This window comes from Apostichopus japonicus, chromosome 7 (assembly GCF_037975245.1).
Source record: "Apostichopus japonicus isolate 1M-3 chromosome 7, ASM3797524v1, whole genome shotgun sequence".
Taxonomy (NCBI): Eukaryota; Metazoa; Echinodermata; class Holothuroidea; order Aspidochirotida; family Stichopodidae; genus Apostichopus; species Apostichopus japonicus.
Window position 1 is genome coordinate 20940254 of NC_092567.1, and position 24488 is coordinate 20964741.

General features: G+C 38.8%; 1 protein-coding gene across 2 annotated transcripts; it reads right to left on the reverse strand.

Moving 5' to 3' along the window:
• Positions 1-457: 457 nt before the first annotated feature.
• Positions 458-23781, reverse strand: LOC139969689 (tetraspanin-4-like). 2 transcript variants are annotated; one of them, XM_071974837.1, is made up of 8 exons: positions 23583-23781; positions 22138-22229; positions 20925-21116; positions 19754-19924; positions 18843-18977; positions 4984-5067; positions 3552-3609; positions 458-2148 (listed from the first exon to the last, which is right to left on the reverse strand). In XM_071974837.1, the coding sequence occupies exons 2-7, from the start codon at positions 22204-22206 to the stop codon at positions 3553-3555; spliced, it is 708 nt and encodes a 235-aa protein (XP_071830938.1). In that variant the 5' UTR covers positions 22207-22229; positions 23583-23781; the 3' UTR covers positions 458-2148; position 3552. The 2 variants fall into 2 exon arrangements, with proteins under 2 accessions (XP_071830938.1, XP_071830937.1); XM_071974836.1 differs by lacking the exon at positions 3552-3609 and having other exon boundaries at positions 470-2148; positions 23583-23764.
• Between the last annotated feature and the right edge of the window lie 707 nt (positions 23782-24488).

Sequence of the window (24488 nt, forward strand, 5' to 3'; positions counted from 1 at the left end):
AATGGATTGAAAAAGTTCGACTCGTAGTAATATTATAGAACTGCTCCGGTCATGAAGAATTAAAGGCAACGGGTTTGTTATGACAATGGTTAGCTGCAAATAATGGGGCAGTGGGTGGACCGCTTGGTGAGATACGAATCTAGTTATGTGGAGGTATTGTGTGATGGCAATTCAAAGTCAATTATACTATGAACGTATAAAAAGACTAACCTAGCAACGGTTTTATTTTTCTTGGGAGGTTAATGTTTCTAAGGGAATTTCAAAATAATCCGGCCATTCATAAAAAGATTACGAATTATTTATCAGTTATAATCTCGACTAAATTGTGGAACCGAAGAAATTTTTTTAGAGCCTGTCGTTCATGCCGATGAGAACGCGATTAAGAGGAATAGTAATTGAAGGAACATTATCTTCATACTTATCAAAGGTATAATGATATTAATAATAATAATAACAATAGGTGTCACGTAATCACTGTAGTATCTTATAGATTCTTCAAGCAATATGCAGGGGGGGGGGGGTGGACATTGGGTTAAACACTTAAGAAATGTTGTATAATCTTAATGCCTCAACAAATGAATTTTTGAATTTTTGAAATTCACAAAATTCTTTCCATTATAGGGCAAGTTAACAAAGAACGAAATGTATTTGACCCTTTGATCGAAAATAATCATCGTATATGCACAGTTGTCATAAACACTGATTATCACTGAGTAATCACAGATGGAATGCTGGTCCACCCTCCTCCCCCACCCAGGCAACAACAAAACAAAAGCAAGCACAAGAAAATAACTTAAAACAAACGATTGGATGGCTAGAATCCAGATCTTAAAAAGATACAATTTTGCATCGGATCGACATTTTACCAAAACTAATGGATTATTATATTTAAACATATGCCTGCGACTTAACATATAACACAGTCATCCATCCAGAATTTTTTTTTTTTTAAGCTTCTTCAAGAAATCAAAATTGATGAGAATGAGATGTTATTTCATTAGGTTCTTAACCCAGAAGTTTTTCATATTGCTTCTTAATCACATATAGAAAATAAAATTGTGAAAATTTCCTCTCTTTTTTTCCCCTTCATTTTTAATTCATTTTTTATTGAGATTATGAGTGAAAGTAAACTGAAAGGTAATAAATAAAATCAGTATTTGACATTTATTATCCAACAAACTTGAAAATTGATAAATAAATAAACAAATCTACATAATAAGCTACTTAAAACAATAGAAAACGGGGTTGCCTATTATTTTATTTTTGAAAAATAATAAAAAATGCAGATATAATCATTTCAATCAGATTTGTTTTATTTTTATATTTAAATCATTTTTTTTCTTTATTTTAGAGCTTCAGTTATGTGTTTTTTTTTTACACAATTGCATAAGTATAATGTGAATATCACATGCTCTTTGCAGTTTATGTAGGATCCAAATTGTAAGTTATTTCGGTTCAAAACTTCCACCATCATAATCGGCCCTCCACCAGATTCGCTCATAAACTATTCGAACATTCCAAGTGAAATATGGTATGTAGCGTTTCTCTCTAGATTTAGATCTATACTATGGGTATATCTGTTAGAAAAAAAGTCTCAATGTTGGCTTATGCTAAAATTTGAAGAGAAAATAAATAAACAAATTAAAGTGATTTGAAATCAAGCCGTGATTGGAATCAGGAATCGGTGTGATTTTAAATCGACCAACCCTGGCAGAAAACAAAATGAAACGTTTCCCACTGAGCTACATCAAGAAAAGACAATCACACACACACATATATATATATATATATATATATATATATATATATATATATAAATAAAAGAACAAAGAAAAATATGGGAAAAAGAACATAATTTGGATAACAATCAAATTTTGGAACAATTTTCATACACTGAGAAGAAAAATGTCATATTTCAGTTAAAACATTTCCTCGTGTCAAATTATCATCCAAAATGGATTTATAGATTTTACTAGATGACTGTTCCTTAGGTTTCGGGACTTCCTTCGTTAACTATCACCAGGGGTCATGGGAGCAGTCCAGGTACCGCCCCTGGATGGGGTTTAAGGATTCATCTCAGTTACGCTAAACCTTTTCTCCGCTTCTAACCTGCCTCAAAACTAGACATGCACAGAACATACCAAGAATCTGCCAAAAAAAAATAAGTAAATATATTAATAAATGGACACAAAAACAACACCACAAAAAATTATAATAATGAGCTTAAACCAGAAGGAGAAAATTAGGAATTGAATATTCACGTCATCTTGGTGTTTCATGCTCGGTCATGGTTGACCATCCCGAAACATGCATGCGTTCTTTTTTTGCGTTTCTTTACAGTTGCACCGTTGAAACAAGAGGGACCACCTGCCCAGATTTGGGAACTGAGATGGGGGAGGTTCAGTCCCCAGCATGACGTAGATGCTTAAAAGCTTGGTACATGCATGAGAAACCTGGAAATAGCGGCTCCATACTGACAATATAATAAACCATATCTGAGGTTGTACAGTAAGGGTCTTAGGATATGGTAACATAATGGCAGGTATTACGCCTCCCCACCCTCCACTAGCCGACCACCACCCCCCCCCCTCTCGAGCCGAAATATTAATGCGGGACAATTGCAGGGACTCCCATCATTCAATGTATATATATATATATATATATATATATATATATAAATGAAACATGCCATATATAAATAGAAACATGCCATGCACACACATGAGGTTGCACAGATGGACAGGTTCCTTAATTCAGTCAGTAGACGAGGTAACTGAAAGTGTATCGTTCGTGTTTGGACATGAAGGTTCCTTAATTCAGTCAGTAGACAAGGTATAAACTGAAAGTTTATCATCTGTGTTTGGACAAGTTCCTTAATTCAGTCAGTAGACAAGGTAACTAAAAGTGTATCGTTTGTGTTTGGACAGGTACCTTAATTCAGTCAGTATAGACATGGTAACCGAAAGTGTATCGTTTTTGTTTGGACAGGTTCCTTAATTCAGTCAGTCGACAGGGTAACTGAAAGTGTATCGTTTGTGTTTGGACAGGTACCTTAATTCAGTCAGTAGACAGGGTTACTGAAAGTGTATCGTTTGTGTTTGGACAGGTTCCTTAATTCAGTCAGTATAGACAGGGTAACTGAAAGTGTATCATCTGTGTTCGGACAGGTTCCTTAATTCAGTCAGTCGACAGGGAAACTGAAAGTGTATCGTTTGTGTTTGGACAGGTTCCTTAATTCAGTCAGTATAGACAGGGTAACTGAAAGTGTATCATCTGTGTTCGGACAGGTTCCTTAATTCAGTCAGTAGACAGGGTAACTGAAAGTGTATCGTTTTTGTTGGGACATGCAGGTTCCTTAATTCAGTCAGTAGACAAGGTAACTGAAAGTGTATCGTTTGTGCTTGGACAGGTTTTTCATACCAATGATAGTGGTTTCATGGAAATGTATCGATAATAGAAGAATATTAAATGCATTTTTGTCTTTCAAGCGTTCTTTAAAACAAGCAAGCTCTTTTTCATGCATCTTTAAGATTTTAAAAGCTGAAGCAGACCTCAATCAGTGCTGGAAATAAAACAGCAAAGAACAATTCCAAACGTGAATCCTACAATCTGTAATATAACAGAGAAATTTATAAATTGAAACAACACTAACACAATAAAGAAACTACAAAATTAGTCCAAACAACAACTGACGAACCATATAAGGGAATTAGCTGGAAAGCATTATATATCCCTATTTATGTTTGACCTTTCTATATAAGCTTTACGGATAAACAATTTCTTAATGATACCCTGCACTTTCTCTTTAAAATCTATGCTTGATTTACTTCAGTAGTGTCCACGCATGACTTCAGATGTATTAGCAGGCCTTATAAACTGGGTCAAATATTTCACAAGGACTGTTTTTTATTTTTGGGAGTCAAAGAAATGAAATTTTGATATATACATGGAGGACTCAATTTGTGTTTAAGTTTTTAGACTTGAATATGTGATATGAAAACTTTCAAACTATTTTCTCCTTTGCGTATGTTTCATGGGACAATATCTGAAAGAAATAATTAGTCAGCCATGCCACTCCTCCTTAACCTCGCCATGAACCCTCCCCCATGAACCCTCCACTGCATGGACTTCTGAGGCTACTGGTAATGGTTGAACTGCCTTATACAAAGTTATGAGAATCCTCCTGTCGGCAACCACTCCTGCGCGTTAGTAAGTCTCCACCCCCCCCCCCCGTCCCTCTTCATGACAGTCCCCGTGAACCACCCCCCTCCCAAACTTCTGAGACTACTGGTGATAGATGCCCTACCTCAATCAAAGCTATTATAATCCCTCCAGCAGCGACTCCTGAGAGGCTAATCTCCACTCCCCCTCTCCATGATCCCCCCCCACAATATCCCCTCTCCGGACTTCCCCCTCTCCAACAAGACCACTTAAACTACTGGTGATGGACGACCTGCCGTAGGAGTTAACCTATTAGTGATGGATCCCTACATCAAACAAAGCAGCCACTTCTGAAAAATAAACCTCCAGTCGCTCTCTACATGACCCTCCCCATGAACCCCTCTCCCTCCCCTCCCCCTCTCCCTCCCCTCCCCCTCTCCCTCCCCTCCCTCACCCACAAGACTACTTAGCCTACTGGTTATATGGATGACCTACCTCAAACAAAGCATTGATAATTCCTCAAACAGCCACTCCTGAAAAGTAAACTTCCCTCGCCCACTACATGATCCTCACCATGAACCCCTCTCCCTCCCCTCCCCCTCTCCCTCCCCTCCCCCTTACCCCTCCCCCACCCACAAGAATACTTAGCCTACTGGTGATGGATGACATACCTCAAACAAAGCATTGATAATTCCTCAAGCAGCCACTCCTGAAAAGTAAACCTCCACTCGCCCTCTACATGACGCTCGCATGAAGCCCCTCTCCCTCCCCTACCCCTCGCACCCACAATACTACTTAGCTTACTGTTGATGGATGACCTACCTCAAACAAAGCTATGATAATTCCTCCAGCAGCCACTCCTGAGAGGTTAGCCTCAAGAGTCGTCGTCATTGCCTCTTTACAACCCTAGGAACAAAGAACAAAGGCTTCAAATAAAACCAATTAATGCAAAAGTGAAAGTATTAATGAAAGTTTTAATTATGAGCAACAATAGGCCCTACAAAAAAAATTAATGTTTTTTTTATGCTCCTTTAAAGTTTAATTGATAATGACGATGATGATGATGTCTCCCCATCAGTGCAGTACTAAATGTTATTCCATTCTTTAAAAATTCCAATAAATTGCTCTTTTAATTTCAAATGAAAAAAAAAAACGGATATTAAAGTCAGAGAAAAATGTCGTAAAAGTGTCGGCCCGGAATCATTTCCATACCTAAAATACTGCTCTGTATTATTGCTTATTACCAGCAAATATAGCTGGGCTGCTTTGATGGGTTTTTCGCCAATCTACTAGGGGATTTTTTTTAAATTTTATTTGGGAGTAGAGGCATTTTGTTAGCCAGTATAGCTCATTGTGAAACTCTTGTCCTGCAGTAGGTCTGACAATGTCGAGAAGGACTTAGTAATCAGCCACCCGGAAAGAGATTATAAACACTTTTATGTATAGGTCTTCCATAACTATTCATTATAATAATGTTTTGTGTAATCTTGTATTGTGGTATGTATATGTATATATATATATATATATAAATATATATATACATATATATATATATATATATATATATATATATATATATATATATATATAGATATATATATATATATATATATATATCTATATATATACAATACAAAGCAAAACAACTAATAATCTTGCTCAGTTTGCACATGTGAACCAAGCTGATCAGGAAATTATCATGTTGTATAGGAAACTTGCAAACATAAAAATAAACATCTAAAATTGCAATGACTTGCTTTATACTAGCAGATTGCTACAGCATGTATGGACTGTATTAGTAATTTAGTACACACAGGTTTCTGTTGAGTTTGTATTGCACGAGCTCCATATATATATATATATATATATATATATATATATATATATATATATATATATATATATATATACGTATGTATGTATGTATATATATATATATATATATTATATATATATATATATATATATTGATCTTAATTACTGTTGTTGTAGTTACCAATTCGAGACTTACAATACAAAGAATACAATCTCTCTCAAACGATACCAATCTGTGTACAATCCCACACTGAAATACAACTCAAATGGGCAAACTCCCACTAGTAGTAGAGTTTCACACACTGAACAATTAAATTGTGATCATAATGAAGTAGTTCAATGAGGTGTGGGTGACCTCCAGCTGGATGAAAGGGCAGAACAAAAAAAAAACACTGAAAAAATATCTTATGGAAGGTCAGGTAAAATAGTACGTACATACAGTGTTGTATGCATACTGCAATAACACACAAAAAATCAGTATTGCAAGGATGTGTGCATGTCCAGTCCACTGGTCAATATTGGATAGGTCAATTTTTATCATGCGAATTAACCAGACTTGGAACTAGTACGAATACAACGGCTCGAGTGCTATAGTAAAAGACTAAAGTACTAAACATTCCCCTTGGTTTGAGTACTAGTATAATTATATAGTTCTGAGTGTCGAAATATGCCTACACTGAATCTTGCACAGTTAGTGTCCATACCAGATTTATAAAAAAAAAAATTGCCCAGAGTACCAGAAGGAGTACCAGAAGGAGTACCAGAACGAGTTCCGGTGCGATGAGTACTATACCATAGGAGTACATGTAAGGGACTTAGTGTATACACTGTTTGCTAACCAAACACTGCATTCTAAATCAGTGGTTTCATTGAGGTTTTCATGATCCCATCGGACAGACACAGTGTGGACATATGAAATAGCATGGGAACATTATGTAACCGTGGCACACTGTCACATATACACACCGTGGCACACTGTGGCACACTCTCACATATACACCGTGGCATCACTGTCACACTGTCACACATTTAGGGAGTGTTAGCACAGTGGTTAACGCCGGTGCCTTTCAATCATAAGGTCCCGATTTCGAGTCACTCCAAGATTAATGTATGTCGTCCAGTTACAGGCAATTCATAATGACAATTCATAATCATGGACGTTAAAATATAAATCTAAGAGACTGACTTGGGTCAGCTTGCGACTTTGATAAGCCAATGATGGCTTCTTCGCGAGTTCCTGCTTGCAGGAGGATCTAAAATACATAAAAAACATATATGGGGGTTTTCCATATCTGAGGAGTACCAAACTGTTTAACACATTACATACTTTTAGCAATATTCCTCTAACATTGTGCACTGTGCTGGAAACCCTGCAGGAAGTAAGGACGACTTAGTGATTGCTATTACCACGTTTCATATGAGGGTATTTCATGTAACACTTAGGAGACAAAAACGTTTAACCATTTGGTGATCAGTAGCAAGTACCCTTGCACTCATATGGACGGTATGCAAACTTCAAACTTTCAGAAACAAGTTCCTTATTTACATTGAAGAGTAATCCTGCATATTTAAACATTTTCGTGACTACGTTGACCAATGACCTTTGACTTCGATCGAACCACATATCAAAATGGGCAGATTTCTGGTATTCACTTATGTACAAAATTCACAAAATGTTTTCATCATATGGAGTGGCTATAATTGCATGGTTTTCACACGTTGACCCCTGATGACCGCAAATGACCATTGAACTCAAACAATAGGATTCTTCTACTTACTGAAGTGCATCTACCCTACCTACCAAAGTTCAAGTAAATCCATTTTTTCGAGTTATCGCAATTACAAGATTTTCAAACCTTGACCTCAAACTCCGTCCAAACTTTACTTTGTGTAATTAACAAGGGTTTCAATTTGGTCCTTGACCTGTACGATAATCAAAATATTCCATTTCTCCTTCGGCAAGAAACAAAAAGAAGTTAGTATAAAGAAGAGCAAAGCTCATAATCTTTGTCTGTCGTCGAGCAATAAATTTATTCGTCTTCTACCCCAAGACAACACAACATAATCACCCCCTTAGCAATAGGTAGGTATTGCATGAAAACTTTATGAAGGTAAAAAAAAATAATTAGCTAATTGATATTTTGCTTCCATCGATGTATTAAGTCACCAAAGATATGGCCTTACTGAAATCAATATTCATGAAAAAGTGAGAAAAAATAACAATCTGTAAGCTTAGTTTAATAATGTGCAGTGTTATGTATAGTGCACTAATTCAGTAAAAAAGTAAAGCCTATAATAAAGTTCGCAACTCAATCGTCTACCATTGTTTCTCAAATTAAAATATGATATGCATATAATTATAACTTTGATGAAGCATAAATAACAAAAAAAATCCAATCAAAGCCGATGTGAGCAGCGTTTAATACAAAATATTATTTATTTTAACAGATATTAGACTTGGCAAACATATCTCACTGTTATATCATACAGATAATGTAAACCATAAAAAAAATTAATAAAAATCAGAAGATATGAACATGAATAAAGGGAAAATAGTATTAATGAAGTCACTGATCCTTGCGTGTCAGAGAAAGGGAGCAAGGAAGCGGAAGCGATTCGTTTCACCCAGGGACAATGAGAATATAAGCCGATCGCTATGGCAAGCCACATGGGACAAACACCGCTTAATATATCCTCGAATTAATACGAATATATACGCGTATATTTATTCGAATATATACGCGTATTAAAGCGGACAATATCTGGCATGTATTATAACTTTCACAAACCAGGGAGTTACTCCCTGCACAAACATTTTAGCCTCGCCAGTGCAGTAAATGAAAAATTGCAAAGTTAGTCTCTATTGACGTACACCCTGAGGCCAAACGTACTTGATCTATAGACAACATCATAACTTAATACGTGTATATAATCGAATTAATACGTGTTTATATTCTAATTAATCCTCATAGGTATTCGAATAAATCCTCATATGTTTTCGAATTAATACGTGTTTTTTTCCCATTAATACGCGGAAATGTTTAAGCCTTATGATTGGATAATCATATATACGTGTATATATTCGAATTAATACGCGGATATATTCAAAATTAATACGTGGATATATTCTGCGGTGTTTTGTCCCAGATGGCTTGCCATAGATCATAAAGTCAATTTGCGCTTGGACTTATACTACCAGCTTAAACCTGACAAGGAGGAAAGATACCTTATATTGAAAACGACAGAGACGTTTATAGTTAAACGCATATATACATGATAAACGTATGGGTCATGCATGCAACTCTGATATCGACTAGAAAATATTAATAAAAGTGTACAAACATTTTTTATAGAGAAATTACCTCCATGACACAACATACTATGCAAGAAGAGACAGAGCGAGCTATGATATTATCTTTAAAGTTAGCTTACATTACAGAGGGTTTTCTCATGAGGTGAAAAACATCCCCAGAAAAATGTATCAAAGAAGTATATTGATCTGTTTGGCAGATATGCTGCAAAAAAAGTCATTTCTGGCGGTCATGTGGGGACAAAACAACAGACACGAGAAAAGCCCACCCCTATACCTTCAATGTTTGATTTTGATCGAACTTGGTTGGAGTGACCACTGACCAGCAGTTTAATGGATCGTAAAACTTGACCTTTATATTTCAGAGTCAACGCCACTTGAGCTACAAGACGTTGCAACAGCAAATATTATGTGAAAGACTGCTACTGGCAAGGTTATGCTTGATTTTAATAGACAATTTTCATGCATTAGGCTTGACCACCCTACCGGGCACATTGCTTCGATCTATGTGTAAGGGATGTTACTCCCTTTGGGTTGACTAGAGGTTTAATAACTAGTGTCTCACCAGTATGAAGACAGATGAACACTTCAAAAATGACAAAGAAACAGTGTGTAGCTGGCTAAGTATATATACTATAGAGAGAATTGTATTGAAACAATAGATATAACAGTGAGACTCATATATGTAACTGAAGAGTCCAATATATGAGATATGAATATGAATATTGAAAAAAGTTATTCTTACTTGGGTAGGAGAGTATTGAAATGCGGGGTCCAGTCTAATAGAAAATAAAGGAATGATTTAACTTACAGTTTGGTTGCTCACCGGTGGCCACTTTGCATACACACACACACAACACAACAAAACAAATCCTTAGACAATATAAAGGCACAGAATGTAAAATTAATTAAAGTCCAAAGGGTCGACCGAAGGGAAATAGATTGTTCTGCAGGCTGTCAAGGTAGAGTTGAATCCAGGCGAGATAGAATAGAATCCAGGAAAATGGAATAGAATCCAGGCACGGTATATTAAACAAAGTTCCAAAGGGACATCAATGGCGGGCAGTAAATAAAGGTGAAGTAAAGTTAGTGTTCTCCAAAAAGAATGGTTAAAGATCCTTCCATGAGATGGCAATGGAAAGTGAATAGTACAGTTCCTGTAATAGCCGAGAGCTAGGCTTCTGGGGGATTTCAATGGTGATCAGTATCAGGAACGATGAGGTTAACAATTAATTTATATTTTACAGTTACAGTAGGCTTCTTGAATGTATAAAATTGAAATTCATTCCGCAGAACAGATTCAGGTATATGATATAAAAACTTTAACTTTGTATCTAATTCTCCTACAATACTAAATCCTATGTCCTCATGGCTTGGGGGGTTAAGGTGCTCTGGAGCCACATGGCATACCCAGCATTTTCTTTGTCTAAGTAAAGGGAGGGGCCAAATTGGAGTAAGGATACAGTACCCAATCAGTAAAGTAACTTTCTCTAAACCATCCTTAAAAGATCTCCTGATTGGAGTTGCTACCAGAAAAACTCTGACCACAGCAATGCTGGTGCCAACTTTTATAAGAACAAGGGAGTCCTGTAGTAAAGAGGCAACCCACATGCTAATGGACACTAAATTTATGTACAAAAACTGCAGAAGAGACAATGAACTTCTGTTCTGATGGAATATTTTAAGTAAAAGGATAAAATGTGAAGCCAGCAGCTTACTGACTATAAACAGGAAATGGAGCCTGTTTACATCCCACCCTGCTTTGAGTTGGCTTACACTGCCAACTAAAAACTTGTGACACTACAGAGATACACTATACAACAACAAAGAAAAGAAACATATAACAACCTTAAATTTACAACAGCAATACAACACTTAAGGCAGTTAAACCTAAAGAATCTCAACTCAAAACCTTGTCCAAGTGAAAAATACAAATACGAATAGAAATATGCTGATACTTTGCTCCTGTCTGAAGCTTCCTAATTGCCAATACATAGACTGTGCGTCTGTACTTAGAATATAGCTAAGTTACTTTGTTATTGACAACCGAGGCAATAAAATAAAAACAATAACAGACTGGTACAAAGGACATCAAGTCCATCTAGCACTTCACTTATCACAGTGGATAAACTGAAAATGAAACTAATAAACATTCCTCAAACTTATGAATTCTTGAGTAAATGCCTAAAATAATCTGTAGACCTGGCAGTCTCAAGGCCTGCCTCCAACCATGACATAGTTATAACAACTGGCTGTAACTCAGGGCACTGAATAATTTGAATGCCCTGGGGTTCTTCAGGGGGAATCCCTCTAATTCTTATAGAACGTCTTAAAATAGGTGGGGAATGTAATCTCTCTGTTTGAGGAGCAATACGGGGGACAGGGGAACACAAGGGAGAGGTAACTGGTGGTTCTGACGTGGTGTTCTCTCGGGCAATAGCACTGTTCTCGAGTTCTCTCTCAGGTCTGTTTGGCAAAACTGGCATACTTTGTTCTACTGCAGGTGGGTAAGTTTGTAATGACGAGGGTTGGGACTGGATTACAGGAAGCTGGATCACTGGGGTCACATCAGCCGGGTAGACACCAAGGGCTGCCTGTCTCGTTCCGTGATCGTCCAACTGTTCATTGGGTTCTTCCCAGGTTTCGTAATCAACAGTAACCATGCAGGGTTTCAGGGCATTACGATGCAGCATCTTCTCTTTACCGTCACCATGTTCTGGTTTCACTTTGTAAACTGGTATATCTGGGTTTGGTTGGTCAACTACTATATGGGGTACTGCTTGCCAGAAGTCATCAGTCTTACGAAGACCTCTTCTGTTCCTCTTCTTAATGAGAACTCTTTCTCCTCTGGATAGGGGCATTGTTCTCGCCTTACGGTCATAATATTTCTTCTGCTTGTCAGCAGCTCGTTGACACTCTGCCTCTGCCTGCCTATGTGCCTGGTGCAGTCTTTGCCAGTGGTTCTGTACCCATTCTGTAGAAATTTCTGTCTCCTGATGGTCATCTGTTTTTACTATTAAATCAATTGGCAGTCTACCATGGCGGCCAAACATCAGATAAAAGGGAGCGTAGCCAGTGGAGGAATGGGGTGTGTTGTTGTACAGGTATGTTAGTTCAGGCAGGAAGGCTGGCCAATATTTCTTTTGCTCGTCACTTAATGACCTTATCATGTTGAGGAGTGTACGGTTAAACCGCTCACACTGACCATTCCCTTGTGGATGGTAGGGCGTGGTTCTGCTCTTTTGTACATTATACAACTGACAAAGCTCAGAGATGAGACCGGATTCAAAGTTGGCTCCCTGATCTGATAGTATTCGGGCAGGACATCCGTACCTTATGAAAAAGTGTTGCCATAGGGCCCTTGCAGTGGTGACCGCAGTTTGGTCTCTGGTTGGTATAGCTTGGGAAAATCTCGAGAAGTGGTCCGTTATCACCAGGACATTTTCATAACCATCAGATGATCGATCTAGCTTTAGAAAATCTACTGCAACAAGCTCGAGAGGGGCGGAGGTTCGGATACTCTTTAGTGGGGCTCTGACATTGTTGGTGGGTGGTTTCGCCAAACTGCAACGGGTACAATTCTCACAGTGTTGCTTCACATCACGCTCTAGGTTGGGCCAGTAAAATCTCCGTTTTATCATTGCAAGGGTCCGAGCTATCCCAAAGTGACCGGCTTGGTCATGCAAGTTTTGAAGAACTTCACTCCTCATGCTCTTGGGTACAACAAATTGTCTCAAGGATTCCAGCTGGGGCCCACTTGATATCACCCTATACAGACAGCCATCCACAATCTTAAGTGCATTCCATTGCATTAGTAGTAATCTCAAGGTTTCGGACTTTCCTTCCAGGGGTGGTCTTTCAGGTAATTTTAAGTAATCAATGATTTCATGGATGTCTTGATCGGAATGCTGTTGTTCCCTCAGCTCCTGTATGGAGTGGCCTGGTAGAGTATCCATGCCCCACTTCCCTTGCTCAGTGGAGGAAGGCAATGTGGTGGCATTCTGCTGCAGATGGAAGGATGGATAAACATCACCGTCACTGTCATAATTTCCGTCTGCAGGTGTTGTTGCTTGACCAGGCATTCTGGATAATGCATCAGCATTCGTGTTCAGCTTTCCAGGCTTGTAAACTACCGTGAATTTATAGTTTGCTAATCTAGCCGCCCAGCGTTGCTCTACAGCACCCAGGTTTGCAGTAGATAGGTATACCAGAGGGTTGTGATCTGTGTAGATTGTGAATTCTGAGCCCAAAAGGTAGTCTTTAAACTTCTGTGTAACAGCCCAGGTTACGGCCAAGAATTCAAGCTTAAAGGCACTGTAATTCTGGTCGTTCTTCTCCGAGTCCCGTAGACTACGACTAGCATAAGCAATAACTCTTTCTTGTCCCTCTTGTAGTTGGGTTAAGACTGCCCCTAATCCCATATTGCTAGCGTCTGTATATAATCGGAAGGGCAGGTTATGGTCGGCATAAGCCAGAATTGGTGGCGATAAGAGATGGGCCTTGATAGTTTGAAACGCTGCTTCGCAGGATGGTGTCCACTCAAATGTCTGTTTGGGAGCTTTCGAGGCACCCTTCTTTGGTACCCTAGTCAATTGATACAAGGGTGTTGCTATCTTTGAAAAGTCTTTGATAAACCGACGGTAGAAACCAGCTAGGCCCAGAAAGCACCTAACATCCTTGACTGCAGTTGGGGTGGGCCATTCCTTTACTGCCTTACATTTGTCAGGGTCTGTCCCAATCCCCTCTGCTGAGACAATATGCCCTAAGTAATTTACCGAAGACTGGAAAAGATGGCACTTGGAAGGTTTGGCCTTCAAACCATGTTGATGTAACCTTCTTAATACAACCCCCAGTCGATCAAGGTGTGAATCGAAATCTGGTGAAAATACTATAATATCATCTAAATACAGCAAGACGGATTCGTAATTGAGATCCCCAAGACAACCCTCCATTAACCTCTGGAATGTTGCTGGTGCATTGCACAACCCGAAGGGCATGCGGTTAAATTCGTACAACCCCATTGGCGTGGTAAAGGCCGTCTTGGATCTGTCGTCGGGATTCATTGCAACTTGCCAGTAGCCACTAGCCAGGTCAAGTGTCGAAAATAATTTGGCCTTACCCAGAGCGTTCAGGGATTCCTCAATTCTTGGGAGGGGATAGGCATCTTTTCGAGTTTTGTCGTTGAGGCGGCGATAGTCTACACAGAAACGAAGAGATCCATCTTTCTTTTTCACAAGGACTATTGGTGCTGCCCATGGGCTGTAGCTCTCACGAACTACACCGTTCTCCAGCATGGCTTGTAGCTGTGATTTTACCTCTTGGTATAATTTTGGGGGGATCATTCTGTGTCTTTCTCGGGAGGGGGCTTCATCTCCTGTGGGAATAGTATGGGTGACAGTAGTGGTACAACCGTAGTCGTTGTCATGTTTAGAAAACACATCCTGGTGTTTGTACAGAAACTGCTGTAGTTTGTTCTGCTGGTCTGAAGTAAGGTTTTCTGCTTCAACATGTACTTTAGACAAAAAGTCACTTTCAGGGGGGATATCTTCTGACAGGGTAGCCTGCTGTTCCATAACTCCCACCTGGAGAGTGTTTGGTCCCGTCTGTTGTAGGTCTAGAGTGGGCCCGGACGGCAGCATATTCACCTTGTACAGAAATCCCAACGGGGTGCCCTTCCGCAAGTAGATATCTTCAGTCCCCGTATTCATAATCCTGACCTGGGTCGTATGGTTATCTATACGACTCAGAGATTTAGCTACCCACAGGCCTTTCGGTAAGTGGTTATGCTGATCTGGAGGTGACTCTAACAGTATTCGGTCGCAGGTAATTTCTTCATCTAATATACAAAATCCCTCCACTAGAGTCTCACTGCGGGCCTTTACTACTACCCTCCTACCCCTAGGTACAACAACCTTCCCTACTCTGCCCTCTGGATCTCGATCGACATCCTCCCTCACTTGTTTTATTACTTGAAGCAGCACTGCATGTTGGGGGTTCTCAACAAACTGTTGTCGGAAAGCAGGATCTTGGCTTTGAAACAGCTCTCTATTACATTGCTGAATGGTATTCATTCCCAGGAGACATGGAACACCTGGGAGAGGTTCCCTGGGGACCAAGAGTGCTACGGTGTGGATGGTAATGCCAGAAATATTCAGATTCACCTCCACACAACCAGAGAAGGGTACATCTAATCCATTAGCTGCAGTTAGCTTTAGCCAGGTTATGGGGCCCACAGTTACTCCTTGGTCCATCAGATGTTGTTTGAAAAATTTCTCTGAGAGAGTGGTGACTTGCGAGCCAGTGTCGATTAATGAAGTGGCAGGGATACCTTCAATGGCTATATCAAGGAGCATGTAGTCACCTACTATTCTGGACTGTTCTGTTTGTAGTCTTTGGTTTGAGCCTGGGTCTATACGGTCCTTATCCACTGTTTGACTCCCAACAGTGGACCAGACTAGTTTGGGGACCCAGTACCTTGATGTTGCCCACTGGCAGGGGCTCGAGGAACTCTCCCTGTTTCTGTCCTTCCTTGCCTGCAGTTGCGACCAATATGCCCTGGAAAGTGGCAGATTCTGCATATGGGCTTCCCATCATTAGTGAAGCGGTCGGTGGGGCGTGGGCCATATGTCGTACCCCTGTTTTGCCATGAGCGAGGCTGGGTGAGGGTAGCTTGCAGCTCGCTCATCTGTTTTTGCATGGTTAGGAAGGCAGCCTCCATTGTCTGCTGCCATTTTTGCAGCTCGGACGGCTGTCCTTGGACCTGTTGATTGGTAGCCCTTATTACGTCTACATTTGTGGCATTCATCTCTGCCCCCATTTCCCCTTCTAATTCGAGGGCCTCATCCCGGATTTCGGAGAACGTCAACCCCGCTTTCTTCCTTAATTCCTTCCTCAGGTCTGTCTTCAGGGCGTGGCTCACCAAGCCCTCCACAAATCTGTCTCTTAAGACCTTATCCTTGCCAAGCAGCGTTCCAGGGTAATTTGTTTCTACCCTTTGTAGTAATTCCTGGAGGTGTAGGGCATACTGTCTAATTTTTTCTCCATGCCGCTGCTGCCTGGCATAGAACTGTCCCATGAGGGTGACTCGTGGTGTTTTGTCCCCATATATATTTTTTAAGTAGGTAATGATCTGTTCTACTGAAGACCTTTGGCCTGGTTCCAACACCAGAACCTCTCTCTTGGCTACCCCACCCAAATATCTTAAAGTTAGCTCTACTTGTTGATCTAATGGGGTCTTCCAAGCCTTTAGAGCCGCTCGTAAACTTGATGCCCAGTCACTAATTGTAGGGTCGTTAGCGCTGGTGGGAGTTCCTACAAATATCGGTATTCTATGATCTATGGGGATGTATGCATAAGCAATAGGGGGAAATGGAGAGCCACCTGATTGGGCAGAGTCTGGTTGAGGAGACACATTATTACTTGGGAGAGACATGGTTGGAGTATAACCTGGAACTGTCAGATCTATCAGGCTTAATACAATAATGCAGTAATGAAGAGAAGTACTGTAATTCTAATGACACTGCTAACAATGAATACACACTTTAAAATGTCTGCCTGTCAATGATACACCTGAAATACCACAAGATATACTGAGACTGAAATTCCACGAAATTACTGAGAGAATAGCAATAAAAATACTGCCAGTAAAACCAACATGAATAACTTAGTTGACCCTGGATTCTATAAGGTCAAATACACCACTTAGTAAGCCACACACTGCAGAACTGAGAAGGATTCTGAACTTAGATTCACCCTCCAAACCTCAAAAACCCCACTCGTACTACCAAAAATATGTAAGGGATGTTACTCCCTTTGGGTTGACTAGAGGTTTAATAACTAGTGTCTCACCAGTATGAAGACAGATGAACACTTCAAAAATGACAAAGAAACAGTGTGTAGCTGGCTAAGTATATATACTATAGAGAGAATTGTATTGAAACAATAGATATAACAGTGAGACTCATATATGTAACTGAAGAGTCCAATATATGAGATATGAATATGAATATTGAAAAAAGTTATTCTTACTTGGGTAGGAGAGTATTGAAATGCGGGGTCCAGTCTAATAGAAAATAAAGGAATGATTTAACTTACAGTTTGGTTGCTCACCGGTGGCCACTTTGCATACACACACACACAACACAACAAAACAAATCCTTAGACAATATAAAGGCACAGAATGTAAAATTAATTAAAGTCCAAAGGGTCGACCGAAGGGAAATAGATTGTTCTGCAGGCTGTCAAGGTAGAGTTGAATCCAGGCGAGATAGAATAGAATCCAGGAAAATGGAATAGAATCCAGGCACGGTATATTAAACAAAGTTCCAAAGGGACATCAATGGCGGGCAGTAAATAAAGGTGAAGTAAAGTTAGTGTTCTCCAAAAAGAATGGTTAAAGATCCTTCCATGAGATGGCAATGGAAAGTGAATAGTACAGTTCCTGTAATAGCCGAGAGCTAGGCTTCTGGGGGATTTCAATGGTGATCAGTATCAGGAACGATGAGGTTAACAATTAATTTATATTTTACAGTTACAGTAGGCTTCTTGAATGTATAAAATTGAAATTCATTCCGCAGAACAGATTCAGGTATATGATATAAAAACTTTAACTTTGTATCTAATTCTCCTACAATACTAAATCCTATGTCCTCATGGCTTGGGGGGTTAAGGTGCTCTGGAGCCACATGGCATACCCAGCATTTTCTTTGTCTAAGTAAAGGGAGGGGCCAAATTGGAGTAAGGATACAGTACCCAATCAGTAAAGTAACTTTCTCTAAACCATCCTTAAAAGATCTCCTGATTGGAGTTGCTACCAGAAAAACTCTGACCACAGCAATGCTGGTGCCAACTTTTCTAAGAACAAGGGAGTCCTGTAGTAAAGAGGCAACCCACATGCTAATGGACACTAAATTTATGTACAAAAACTGCAGAAGAGACAATGAACTTCTGTTCTGATGGAATATTTTAAGTAAAAGGATAAAATGTGAAGCCAGCAGCTTACTGACTATAAACAGGAAATGGAGCCTGTTTACATATGTACAGACTGGAAAGTTTGATTTTGTCTGGCCTTTTCATCCAAACTATCTTTCTGCCTGACCATTCTATATAACTAATTGAGAACATAGGCGTAGGAGGCGGGGGGGGCTGGGGGGTGCAGCCCCCGACCCAACATTTTTGTGAAAATTCGAGCAATATGCTGAGAATTTTTCTGGCACCTACTGAAAGAAAAATAATTTGCAATGTGTTTTTTAATGGTTAAACTGATATTATTTTATCATTATTATTGTAGCGATTTCCCCAATAATTCTAACCAATATGGAAGGGTAATAACACGGCAAATGATTGTATGTTATTGGCATGCGATGTAATAACCGATGCATGCCTAAATGATATGCACAGTATGATGTTGAACGCGCGCGGAGCGTGCGACCAATTTTGGTTATACTTTTCTGGCAAATCGTTACAGCCCCCCCCCCCCCCCGTAAAATCAAATTGGGCTCCTACGCCTATGATTGAGAACGCCCTGCTCAGTCGGTGAATGGTTGATTTTACTTACCGTCGTAAAAGTACCCGAACCGTCCCTACCGCATCCTACCTTCATCTCCAAGCAGCAAGAATCTGGTACTGAGTTTTCTGTAAAAGTAGAATTCAGGTACCAGTCATCGGGCTTCTCCACGCCGCAGCACATCAGCTATGGGTGAGGGGAGGGGGGAGGGGGAGGGAGGAGGGAGGGACAAAACAGACAAAGGAAAAGGGAAACATTCGTCATCAATATCTCCTATCAAGTGCGAGAGCAAAGTTTCATAACAAATGGTTTGTAGATGACGTCAAATCGAGTTTGAGGAACTTTTAAGATCATTTCGATACACAATGATAAACTTTTCAAAACTATAGGTAGCTAAAAATTATGTTCGATTCAGTGGATCATTAAATGAAGTATTGCTAATTTGCTCAGTTTTTGTGTTGTTATTTTTTGTTGTGATGTTTCGTTTATATATTCATACTTAACCTGCATAGCCTGACACTTGTGTTACTGGAGACTACTTTATACTCCCTATAAGGAGCCCATATATAGACCGGAACGAAAGTATGTCAGGGGAGGTAGCTTTTTCTACGTCTTTGGCTTCAGCCTCAGAAATCTTGAGATTTATAGGTTTTCTCATGTAACTATAAAGCAATACACACCAAAGCTAAGGGAGAGTTGTGCCTTCTATTGCGATAATTCAAAATTGCTCTTTGGGAAGCAAATCAATATGTTACCATGGAAACCAGAAAAAAAAGCATAAAATTGTAAGAAAAAAAGTGAAGCTTTATAGCTATAGAAGGGTGTTTAGTTCTGTTGCTCACGTTTCACGAATGTAGAAATAAAAAATCACGATTTTTTTTTTCGATTTTTTTTTTTCTTCTCGATATTTTCACGATTGTAAAACATGCCGGGCTTTATTAGGCAATCCCGAAGACTCATACCTTGCTTTGAATTTCATCCCATGCTGCTTTGTACGATTCGTTCTCTTCATACTGGTCCAGTCCATGTTTGAGATCATTCGTTACAAAACTTTTCACCTTATTCCTGTTTGCATATCCGAGGGCACCGACCAGCATCTCCAGGATGAAGATAACCACCAGTGAGATGATGAACTGTATGGATTAATAGAATCATTCAGGGTAGAAGAACAGAGTGGTTAAATACATATATAATACACACACACACACACATATATATATATATATATATATATACATATATCTATATCTATATATATGTATATATATATATATATTTATATATATATATATATATATATATATATATATATATATATATATATATATATATATATATATATATATATATATATATACATATATACCGAGAATGCATACTCATACTACAAGGCTCTCATAACATTGATTATATCAAAACTGGCAATATTTGTAAGCTCCTTTAAAGCAACTTTCAGGGTTTCAAAATTCCAGAAGGCCCACACTCATAGGTATAGCTGATGCAGCAAAAATTTTGAAAGAATAGTCCAGGTAAAATTTTCTTTTTTATTGGTTACAGAGGAACATAATCTAAGTATTCTAAGGAAATTTGCATTCAATTCCTATGTATACTGTGTTTGAGATATTGACACTTGAAGTTATCTGATATTATTCTACCAAAAGTGAACATGAAGCAAACAGGTGTGATGTCATATTGTTGCACACTGACAAATTAATGTTTTGTTTTTTCTTTATTTTGCAGTCAATTGATTTGACCTTAGATTGAATAAGGTTGTTAGTTTGTCTAAATGGGATATTAAGTTTATAAAATACCAATACCTATGGTATACATTCACATTATGGATACATCCAATGTGGAGTATAAAATTAGACGTCAATTTCAAAGGAAAACAAAACATTATTTATCAGTGTGCAAAAATGACGTCACACCTGTTTGCTTCAAGTTCACTTTCTTTTTCACTTTCACTCTTTCACTTTCGATAGGTGGCAACTTCAACTGTCAATAACTCAAAAACGGTACATAGGAATTGAATGCAAGTTTCACCACAATGCTTAGATTATGTTCCTCTTGAACATATCACAGAGAAATTTGGACGTGGACATATTCTTTTTAAGTTTGACATAATTGTCTCACCACTGATAGAAGACATCTACTCTCTCTCATGGCGCCAAAGCATCCCGCAAATGACACTATGAAGACCAAGACGCCGACCACGATTAAGAGATTGCCGACGTTGAGAAACGGGAAGGACGGCAATAGCTCGGCGTATGCATGTTCGTTGGTGTGAAGGGCGATGCCCAGTGAAAGGAGAATAATTCCTGTAATCTATGTAAGTAAGATTGAAGCATTATGGACAGAATGAGACCGTTATTTCTACCCTCATACAATAACTGAGGGTCTTTAATGTAAAATCAATACGTTAATCAAATGCAGCATCACGTGTGTACTAGTAGACACTTTGGTGACATCGAATCAATGACAATGCAACTTTTACAGTTATATTTAAGGATCTGTAAACTTTCCTTCCCACCTTCATGAGCACCGAATTCAATGTCTGTAAATTGTAAAAAATTCCACAATAAGCAACTTATCGAAATTTAGTAGAAATGTATCTACTTCTGCATGAGATGGTGACGCAAACTTATGGTAACAAAAAGATCATTAAACTTTACATTGAGTGTTACATTGCTTGTAAAATTGTACATCAACGAGAGACAAGTACCAAGTCCCCTCCTCAACCCCCACCCCCCCCCCCGCCAAATGATCTGAACATTAATTTTGCTTTTCTCAATTATTCATCGATCATATCCATAAGATTAAAACATCCACTGTTTCTAGAAATCCTCAAGCAAATGTTATGCAGCCTGTGAAAAAGGCTTTCATCACAACCCAATCTAATGCAGCTCGGAAAAAAATCCAGATTATATCGGTTATTTGTCTCTATGCAAGCATTAATAACGATCACTTTTACACTGAGGGACGGGAAGGAAGAAAAGAAAGTGCGACATAGGGACGTTTGTAAAGAGCCTGCTCGTGATAGCCTGAGGAATATTTTTAACAACATTTTCTCATCATTTCTTACGGTATTTTTTTTATTTTTCACAGGGAGGTGGGCGGCTCTGGTAGGCGTTATATACTTTAGTGTTAAGGGTTGACGATTAGATAGAAAACTTGCACTGTGCTTATATCCTGCAAGATCAATTCCATGCCCCACCCCTGTGCCCATACAACATATCATATACTGCACCCATAAATATTTCAAATATTGGTTTTAATAAAATGGGTCAAACTATATTTGTAGAGAATGATACAAATCTTTGTTTTAAAAAAAAAGTGTCTGTCTTACCACGAATAAGAAGGTAAAGAGGAATAGCAGATACTTTATGACACGAGCGTAACCGCTAACTCTAGCCATTTTCTATACTCTTGATGTCCGTCCTGGTAACAAAGCAAATAGAATTAAAGAAACAGATGACCTTTGACATATGAGGGTCATTAAGGTCAGGTTTGTTCATAAAGGATTTGCGATAAAAAATATATATTAAAAAAACTAATAATAATTTTTTTTTATAGAAAATGTCATTCCAGATAGGGGCAGGAACAATCATTGAACAACTTGATCCGACTTCAAACACCAGTCAGTCCCCTTACATTGTATCTTTGTGATCCTGACGGTGTTCCGTCATCTGAACAGCCTGGGGTGGTGGTGGGGTGGGGGCGGGGGAGGGACCACACACTAATATGCGTGCTGTTGCTATCAACTTTAATAGCCATTTATCCCAACCCACACCATGGCATTCTTGCTAAGACTATATCATCATATGTATATAATATTGTGAGAAAAGTAATTGCAAATACCAACATTTTTTCAACACACCCACATAGAAACAGGTGGGCTGAATATAACAATGGTCTCCAATGCATTTAGCTATAAGCAAACAATGCTGACTGTCACTGCACTCGTTGCGACTAAATAAAGGGAGTGGAGATTTAATACACAAAACAGCCTTCTCAGTATATATGACACTGTGTCAATAGCAGTGCTCAGGTGGTTACGACCAAATCGGCATTACTTTTGAAACGCAGGAATTGTCGGGTTCAAAAATTAACTATAATGAAAGGATTGACTCTTTTTTTTTAAAGAAAAATAAAAAGACAGAATAGAAAGATAAAATCAGAAATCTTGACAACAAAAGAAAACTGAACCGTTGAACTGAACTGAACTGATATTGGATTTAGTATGAATGAAACCCACGCAAAGACTGTGTTTGAATATTCAGCTGTATGCATACTATATAAACTGTACTGTTGAAAAAAAAATCTGGGTATACATTGTCAGAGATGTAATCTTAACAGTTCAAAGTGTAAAAGTGGTGGGTGGGATATGAGGGGGGGGGGGGGGGGGTTGGTGAGGGGGTAGAGTTTTATGACGAAGGGAGGAGCCTGAATGTTTATACTCATAACATTTTACGTCAATTCCATACCTTCTTCCAAAACGAAAATATTGTCAAATTGTAAGTAATACAAGGAAAAAGGAAGAGATATCTATATGCCTTTAATGAAGTCTAGCATAATATAAGCAAACTAATTTTCTTTACAGCGATGAATTGAATGGCAAAATCATAAATCAAATGGATCACATTGGCCGCTTGTTGTGTATATCATCCTTATACTAATTCCTTGCAACTTTTCACTGCTCTATTCCCAATGACAAAACTCGCTATAGAGCTGTTGCCATTCAAGAAATTAGTGGACCGCCGGGGCTATACAGAGAAAAGTTCGTTCACTTACCCAGCGAAAGATATGAACCCTTCTCAAGTTTTTTTTCAGAGGATGTTCCTCTTTATATCGTCAGCGACTTAATATATTCCAGTTCCTCTTGTTCAAACCGAGTAATTAGCAATCATGTTATAACGATCTCATTTCGATACAACAGGCTTCTGTCTTTTAATTGATTTTCCTCCAATCAGGCTATCGTGGCTCGACCAATCAAGGCAGCCAATGTGATTCACCGTTCCTCCATCGTGGCACATGTGACCTTGCAATAACCACCATGGACGGGACACAGGTGTCTTTCCCTGGTAAAGGGTGTCAAAAAATTGACATGATATTTGCACAAAAATTCATAGTCATTTGTTGAAAAGAATTGCTTTACTAAACTGTTTAGGCGGGGACCTTTTACATATCAATGGGGAATAAAACATGCACTTTGTCATTATTCAATTGTCAAACACTGCAGCATGCAGTTTACATTTAAGTTAGTAACAGATGTGTTACGCGTGACATGGCACAGTGATATGGTCGTGTTAACCGTACCAGACTACCACACAGTACTACAACAACTAAAGTACGTATACACTTATGTTGAAATTCAGTTGTATACAGTTTAATACAAATATTGTGTTATTGTATTCTAAATACACCTGGGAAAACCCTCAGAGTTTCTTGTCACACAACCTTCCTTCCTACCTAACCGCTATTGCATGTAATCCCCCTTTCCCTTCCCTTCCACTCCCCTACCTTCCCCTCTCCTACCCACTGACCCCACATCCCGCTACATCTTTGAAATAAGCAAATAAGAGAAATTTAAAACAAAATGGTCAAAATTTGGAATTCTATTTGATTTTTTTTTTTATACTAAATTCCCAAGTGGAGAACGGAATATTAAAGGTCACCAGTGACTTGGCCACAAATTAT

Excerpts from the sequence above, each read along its gene's own strand:
- LOC139969689 (XM_071974836.1), bottom strand. The coding sequence starts at position 22,206 with ATGGCTAGAGTTAGCGGTTACGCTCGTGTCATAAAGTATCTGCTATTC. Across the intron at positions 19,925-20,924 it reads GTAGATGTCTTCTATCAGTG|TTCATCATCTCACTGGTGGT; the intron begins GTGAGACAATTA and ends TAATCCATACAG. Across the intron at positions 5,068-18,842 it reads GTTCGGGTACTTTTACGACG|GGTTGTAAAGAGGCAATGAC; the intron begins GTAAGTAAAATC and ends CTTTGTTCCTAG.